Genomic DNA, 8027 nt, shown 5'->3' with positions numbered 1-8027 from the left:
TCGCATATCAACCAGCCAGTCTTATTTTCAGGTGGAGTTTTAGATTGATAATGCTGACTGAAGCTCTGCTCTGCTGTGTGCAATGGATACAACAGTGAGCTATGAACCAGGGAAGCCAGGGTTCAAATCCCATTAACACCCCCTGTAATCCTAAGCAAGTCATTTAATCATCCATTTCCTCAGGTACTAACCTAGATTGTAAACTGTCCAGGTACAGAGAGAAATGCACCATTCCTGAATGTAACCTGCCTTGAGCTCCAATAGAAAAGACATGAGCTAAATTCCATTTCCTTATTGTTTTGAAAAAATGAGGGAAAACCCTAACATTTTTTTTTTATTTTCAATAAAAGGAGTCATCCTCATATTTTTCCACCAAAAATTCATGCTGCCAACATTTTAAACAATAGACCCTGGCCTTGCCCAGACTCCATCCCCCCATCCCCCACTCTTATCTCATCTGTAGGTTCTAAATCTGCTAAATAAAATTCTCTGTCATACATCTCCTCAATTGCCAGAGCATCTCTTCAGAAAGGTGGTTACCACATACAAATAAATAAAATCCATTTTGGAGTGTGGCCACACACCACAGGGGCACCAGATTAACTGCTGCCAATGTGGATTACTGAACCAACAGGGATTGTTCCTGCACATTTTGATATCACAAATGACGTGTTAAGCAAGTGGTGGCCGGGTGGGGGGGCGGTGGAAAGACCTGGGAGGGAGGCTTTGTTTTCAAGTATGCTGATGGCAGGGAGTGAACCTGACACAATTTTTGTTTCATTTTACTTCTTCTCTGCTTTTATTTTTATTTCAGTTTAAATAAATGAAAAACAAAACAAATAAATACACTATAAGGATATGCATTAAAGTATTTTTCATTTCAGCTTGGTACCCAAACATAAACGTTGCCTTACAAGTCCTTTTTAAACTTTGGGCAGAGGGGAAAGGGAAGTTCGCAAAGGAAAAAGAAGAAAAATAGCATAAGAATTTACACAGAACTTTTCAACCACTCATGATTAGCACAGCTAGAAAACACACCTATGCTACCTTGTGCTTTATTTGTGATACAAAAACAGGTAAATACAGTCTACAACAATGTATAACATCCTGAAGCCAAAAGTACTAACAGGAAATTTTATCCCATTTTTACATTATAAACATTTACAAAAACAAATCTCTAAAAATCAGGGATGAAATGGTAGATAAATCTTCAGCATTCTGAAATATGTTTCTCTTTCAGCCTAACATTTAGAGCAATGGAAGCAAGAGTGCAAATCTCACTGGCACGCCTTGTGATCTTGGGCAAGTAACTTAACCCTTCACTGCCTCAGGTATAAACCTGAGGCAATAATCCTTCCAGAGACAGGAAAATACCTAAGGTATTTGTATGTAACTGACCTTGAACTACTCCACATCCCTCCCTATTACAAAAAAAAAATCATGTCACTGATACAAATACAAGTTTATAAAACATACACTCAGTTGTTTTTAAAAAATGTCTCTGTATTTAGAAAAATTAAATATTTGGCATAAATAAAATCATTTAAACATCCTGAAGTCTTTCAAGGACACCCCAAAGTAAAAAAACCAACCCTGTCCCCCTATGAAAAACATGTCAGTATATCCTGTTACTGAACTGTGTGCAACAAAACTGTTTCACCCACTGGAATAATTACAATGGTAGGCATAATTATTTGAAGAAAGGTCATTTGAAACAGAACTATTGTCTTCCACTGGCAAACTTGTCTCATGCACATGGAATACCAGTCCTGGCTCTGCTTTACCAGAGATAAAATGAAGGTACTGCTCAAATTCACTGCGATCTACATCCCCCAAGAGCTCAGCTCGCTGCAAGTGCCCGAGGTTGTCCATGGTGTGGGACTCGGGTGGAGGAGAAGGCTGCCCAGCTTGCTGTACTTGGTGGTTTCTCACATTGCCAGGTGGGCACAACTGGTTGTAGTAAATGTGTGGTGAGGCCTGACAACTCATCACACTCTGGACAGAGTTCACCTGCACCATCTGGTCAATGGGGGACAGGTGTCTTGCTAGGGTGGGGTTGGTATGGCTTTCCTGTTGGGAAGAGTAGTCGCTAGCTTGATGGTAGTTGTAAGGGATTTGGCAATTCTCCTGAAAATGAGATGCAAAAAACACAGGATCTGTATCAACCATGTCCAGAGGGGAAGTCTCGGGAGTAGGTATGTTATAATTGTCATAGTGTGGAGCCATGGCCTGGCAGTCCCTGTACTGGGACATAGATAGCAGCTGGTTGGGCTGCAGTGAGTGATATTCCTGCTCATGGTAGCCCAGGCTCTCCAGACACATTCTGCCCTCAGAGCCCAGCCTGCTTCCTTGCTGCTCAGCGATGCTGTGTAAGAAGCCGGGTTCGGCCCGCTTGATTCTCTTCACTTGTTTCCTTCTTCTCGGCCTGTATTTGTAGTTCGGGTGGTCCTGCATGTGCTGCACCCTCAGCCTTTCAGCCTCTTCAACAAACGGTCTCTTTTCTACCAAGGACAGAGATTTCCAGGATTTGCCTATGGGGACAAAAGGAACAAAAACACTGAGATCACAAGTAGATCAATCCGAATAAAATAGACATATATCTTATTCAGTACCTTTTTATTAGCGTGATTTATTATATTTCCTGACAAAACTAAAGCAATAGACCCTAAAACAGCAGAAAGTACAGTAAGATCCTGTTGTGGCAAAGTAAGAAAACAACACCCCAGTTCTTTGCAAATGTCTCACCCCAGAAAATGTGATCAAGTGAAGAGTGCCCATTTTAGAGGAAATCCCTCCCGGGATTGACTTACCCAACATTTTGCTGAGCTCGGCGTTGTGCAGGTCGGGGTTTTGCTGCGCCAGCCTCTTGCGCTCGTCCTTAGCCCAGACCATGAAGGCGTTCATGGGGCGGCGGATGCGGGGCTCGGCTTTGCCGCGGTTGCCGGGTGCCGTCTCGTTCTTCAGCTTCCCCTCTGCCACGGCGGGGCTCAGAGACTCGGCCGCCCACTGGCAATGACCCACGGCGGGCATCATCCTGGCCACTGAGCACTGTCCTTGGCTCTGCTGCTCGTCACTGGCGTAACCCGCATCGGGGCTGCTCATCGCTGTCCCGGGACCCTGCTCAGGGCTACGGGAGCGCGAGGAGCTCAGAACCCTAAAGTTCGCAGCAGGGAGAGTCTGTTCTCCAGCGCTAATCACGGACTCCTGCAATCTAAAACGCTGAACCACCACCAACGCTCTAGTTTCTGTGGCGCTCAGGTTTTATCCAGAGTTCTGGCCAATCAACGCCTGGAGGAGGAGCCTTTACGGGAAAGGTGTGAGGAGCCAGTGAGGGACTCAGCCCCGCCCACCTTTCCTGAGCTCACTCTAAATCCTGAGCGGGGGTGGGAGACTCCTCGTTCTAAACTGCTGCGGAAAAGAACCTGGCAGATGGAGGTTATATCAGGGCCGGCCAGTTCATCTCTTGTGGGTACAGTCAGTGACCAGGCTGGAATTAGTGTTAAAACTGTTTTCATGCACAGCTGATAGTTTGCCGTGGCACAATAAATGGAACACACATTTAGGAGTATTTTCTTGGAAGCTGCAAGAATGGCAGCTATAAATTATGGAAATTTGGCATCCTTGAAGTATTAATTAAAATGCACCACACTGGAAAAGAAAATGAATAAACCTTGCACTGGACATATAGAAAGTCCTACTAAGTTCTTAAAAACAAATTATTTCTACTCTATATTGGTTTCTTATTGATCTGTAAACAGACTAGCATTTCAGGACAGGCAAAGCTATCTAACAAATAGTTCAAGCTCATTGTTTTCGTCTTTCGTGCAATTTGTGTAAAATAGAATATACACCATGTATGGGTCCGACAGAGGCAGTTTTTACTTGAACTGAAATAGTCTAGGCTAAGCGATCCACTGCTTGGAATGCAGGAGACATAAATACAATAAAAATGTAATAAGGGTAATGCATTTGATATATTGCCTTTGCAGTGTAGTTTACTTTAGTTTAGTTAGATTTATTTATTTATAATCCACTTATATCAAAGCGGTGTATAAGATTACATGCATAAACATAAATCTAAAACAATTCCTTCGTCCCTAGTGGGCTCACAATGCACATTGACAAAGAAGTTTACATACCAATAATATCTCAAAGTGCTTTACAAATCGATTCTGAATAGAAGTATATATTATATCTGAGCTATTCCAAGATATGTGTGTGTGTGTGTGTGTGTGTGTGTGTGTGTGTGTGTGTGTGTGTGTGTGTGTGTGTGTGCGCGCGCGCGCACGTGCATGCATGCATGCACGTGTGTTACATATTTATATGTGCACACACACACACACACGCACACATTCGTTTTGTGATTTGATAGGTGGGTATATTAAATAAAAAATGAAACTCGAAATATTTGTTTTTATGCCACGCAAAATCCACTTCTCCTGTCTAAGAAGGTATATATTGCATAAAAGAACTGCTGGAAGAATATTGCGCTTATATAATACCTGATTTTTTAAAAAACAAAAAGGGTCCAAGACTTCACCTGCTTTGTTTAAGTGCTACCTTTCAACTCTACAGTTCAGAGTCTGCGAGCTAGTACTTTCAGGCACTACGCTGCACTTTCTGGTGTAGTTTAGCTTTGTTTAATTGATTTATATTCTGCCTAGTTCCCGAAGCAGATCACAAAAAGTCACATAGATATCAACGTAATCCAGGGGTTCTCAATCCAGTTCTCGGGACACACCTAGCCAGTCAGATTTTTGGGGATATCCACAATAAATATGCATGATATCAATTTGCACACAATGAAGGTAGGGCATATAAATCTATCTCATGCATTATTCATTGTGGGTATCCTGAAAACCTGACAGGCTAGGTGTGACCCCCAGGACTGGTTTGAGAACCCCTGATGTAATCAAATTAAGAGAAATCACATAACAGAAAACATGCAAACCTGAGCTGTTTCAAGGCTCACCCTGATCTGAACCTCAAGTAGATCAGTGGTTTCCAAACCTGGCCCTGGAGGCACCTCAGCCAGTCAGGCTTTTAGGATACCCACAATGAATATACATTGGAGACAGTTGCCTCCATTGTTTGCAAATCTCTCTCATGAATATTCATTGTGGATATCCTGAAAACCTGACTGGCTGGGAACCACTAAAATAGATTGTGAAAACCTGTGTTTCTGTACACGGGTTACTGGCGGCATGATGCAGTTAACTCCTGCAATACACATAAGGGCACAGTATTTTAAAATGAATGGTAATGAGGCCATTAGATATATCTCTGCAATGCACAGGGGAATTCAATGATTGTGCAACTGAAGAATTTCATTGAAGGGATAGTCAAGAGGATTTAATGCCAGTTTTTGAGATTCACTGCCAGTTTTGTGTTTGTTTTTTTTTGTTGCTACCATAACTGCAACTTTAAAAGACAAAATGGAAGTAACAGCCCGGTGCTCATGTCCAAAGAAAATGAAAGTATCAACTCATATCTGTGCGTGTTGTTCTGCACATACGTATTAGCTTCCCGAAAATTTTATGTGTACGAAATTTTTGGGAGGCTAATATTTATGACCAGAACAACATTCCGGTTCATGCACAGATGTACGCTGGCACTTTCATTTTCTTTGAACATGTGCGCAGTGAAGCTGCCCGCAGAATCTTTGCGCACATGTATCCAGCGGACATTCCCTGATTAGCATGCCAGTTCTGCATGCTTTGAATTGGCATCTCATTAGCTCGCTGCATTGCTGTGGGGTATTTTCTCACTAATCTCGTGATTGAAGCTGTGTGTGAATCTCTTCCACTTGGCTTTATGCGTCAGCCTCCAACTGCATATCTGTAATAGCTGCATGATCTACTCTGTGCTAAAGGTGTTATCAGTTACAAATGATCTTTGAGAAAGTTATTCAGATCTTTGCTATAAATAGTAAATAGGCCTATTTGTAGGCAGATGAACTGTTCATTTTTCTCTGTTGTAACATTTTGGTTGGTTTAGTTATCAAGCTACTATCTCCTCTTTTTCTGTTTTTATTGTATTTCTTAGTTATTCTTTTAAGGTTTTGCATGCTGTCTTTGTCCTTTTTTACATGAATTTTATGATTTATGTATAGTTGAGTATGCTTCCACTTTGTAATCTCAGCTGTTTTTGGATGTATTTTTTATTCTTTAATCTCTTTCCTGAAGGAAAAGGTCATAGAATGTTATTAAAGGAACGTAGGGAAAAATCCACTATTCCTGGGAGAAGCAGTACAAAATGCTTTGCTCCGTGGATCTTGTCGGGTGATTGTGACCTAGATTGGTCACTGTTGGAGACAGGGTGCTGGACTAGATGGTGTGGCGATGCTTATGTCTTATGAAAAGTAACACAGCCAACCTTGCAGATCAGAAAATTCTTCGGATACAGCCTAGGTGGCAGTGGGTGGTGTTGAGTGTCATTGTGCTGTCACACCACCAAAATACTTGCACCTCATAATGGAAGAACTAACTCAAGGCAGAGCAGCTGGAAGTCCTTGTTTCTCTCTGTGTCAAATACTGATGAGTGCTCTCTTAACTGTTCAGTGTTCTCCTGGTGACGAGGAGATAGGGAGAGTCTTGTAGAAGTCATAGACCCTTTGTCCAATTCTATCCTCGCTCTAACTAGAACCTGAGATGCTACTAGATCAGTGGCTCTCTGCAGTATGGGAGAAATGGAAGGCAGGAACTATCCCAACCAGTAGCGTAGCCAAGGGTGGGCCCAGGCCCACCAACTGTAGGCTCAGGCCAACCCAGCAGCAGCACACCTATGATGTGGCTGGCAGGGATTCCCAAGCCCCACCAGCTGAAAACTCCCAACAACTGTCCCTCCTGCATACCTTGTAAATAGCAGATCTTTGCCTGCAGCGAGCAGGAACTGATACATGCTGTGTGGCCAACATGAGCAGTGTGTATTAGTTGCTGATCACTGCTGGTGAAAATCTGCTATTTAACAGGTATTGGGGGGGGGGGGGGAGTTGTTTGAGATACCATATGGTATGCAGGTGAGAGAGGGAGAGACCAAATCACTTGTGGGACAAGTTGAAGTTCTTCTGCCCAACCATCTTGGGCCTAGGCTCACCCAAAATTGGGTGTCTGGCTACGCCCCTGATTTCCCAACCAGGGGCGTAGCCACGGGCGGGCCTGGGCGGGCCCAGGCCCAGCCACTTTTCCTTCAGGCCCGCCCAGTGCCCACCCTAATAAGCTCCAACCCTTACCCAAATGAGGCGCCATCTTTTCCTGCCTCTTCCCGTCCGCGTGGTCTGTTTATTTTTAGTCCTTGAAGCGCTGTTCTCCCTCCAGCCAGCACCGCACCGGCGATTCCGATAGCCTTCTGCCAGCGTTTGCCATGGGGGGCGGGGCCTCTCAGGACGCGCCTACGGAGAGGCCCCGCCCCCGACGATGCACGCTGGCAGAAGGCTATCTGAATCGCCGGTGCGGTGCTGGCTGGAGGGAGAACGGCGCTTCAAGGACTAAAAATAAACAGACCACGCGGGGAGAGCCGTCAGAAGAGAGGGAGGACGAGGAGATGGCGAAGGGAGAAAGCGCTGCTCAGGTAGGCCGAGGGAGACAGAAGAAAATGCGGGCGGGGAGGGAATATTTTAAAATTACTGTGTAGGGGTGGGGTTGGGAACGGCCCACCCAGGTTAATTCAGGGCCCGCCCAAAATGGCAGGTCTGGCTACGCTGCTGTTCCCAACTAAAAGAGCAGAAGACCAAAAAATGCAGCTGCCAGAAACTTAATAGCTAAGAGGAGCTGAATCCCTATTGCTCCTGCCTCGGGGTTCAGGAAAAGGGAGGCAAGAAAGATAATCTAATATTACTGATTGGGGGGGGGGGGGGTTACAATTAACTGAAAGGTGCCCCTATGAGATAAAGAAGAATGGTGAAAGGGTAATTGAAAGTAGGAAGGAGGAGTGGGAGGGGGAGAGAAAACAAGAGGAAAATAGTGAAGGGTGGAGGGGGAAATATTTTGTGACTCACAAGTTGTCTTTAAACGTAGTTATGATATATG

At 44.2% G+C, this 8027-nt stretch overlaps 1 protein-coding gene across 1 annotated transcript; it reads right to left on the bottom strand.

Annotated features, from left to right (window-relative positions):
• Positions 1 to 799: 799 nt before the first annotated feature.
• Positions 800 to 3219, bottom strand: LOC115460365 (transcription factor Sox-17-alpha-A-like). The gene is made up of 2 exons (XM_030190148.1): positions 2811 to 3219; positions 800 to 2531 (listed from the first exon to the last, which is right to left on the bottom strand). The coding sequence occupies exons 1-2, from the start codon at positions 3100 to 3102 to the stop codon at positions 1657 to 1659; spliced, it is 1167 nt and encodes a 388-aa protein (XP_030046008.1). The 5' UTR covers positions 3103 to 3219; the 3' UTR covers positions 800 to 1656.
• Between the last annotated feature and the right edge of the window lie 4808 nt (positions 3220 to 8027).

The sequence above is a fragment of the Microcaecilia unicolor genome, chromosome 1 (assembly GCF_901765095.1).
Source record: "Microcaecilia unicolor chromosome 1, aMicUni1.1, whole genome shotgun sequence".
Lineage (NCBI taxonomy): Eukaryota > Metazoa > Chordata > Amphibia > Gymnophiona > Siphonopidae > Microcaecilia > Microcaecilia unicolor.
Note: the sequence above shows the minus strand (reverse complement) of the source record. Positions and strands in the feature narration are given on the sequence as shown.

Bases quoted from the DNA above. Each gene is read 5' to 3' on its own strand.
- LOC115460365 (XM_030190148.1), bottom strand. From the start codon at position 3,102: ATGAGCAGCCCCGATGCGGGTTACGCCAGTGACGAGCAGCAGAGCCAA. The intron at 2,532-2,810 runs GTAAGTCAATCC...TTGTCCCCATAG, and splicing joins CGAGCTCAGCAAAATGTTGG to GCAAATCCTGGAAATCTCTG.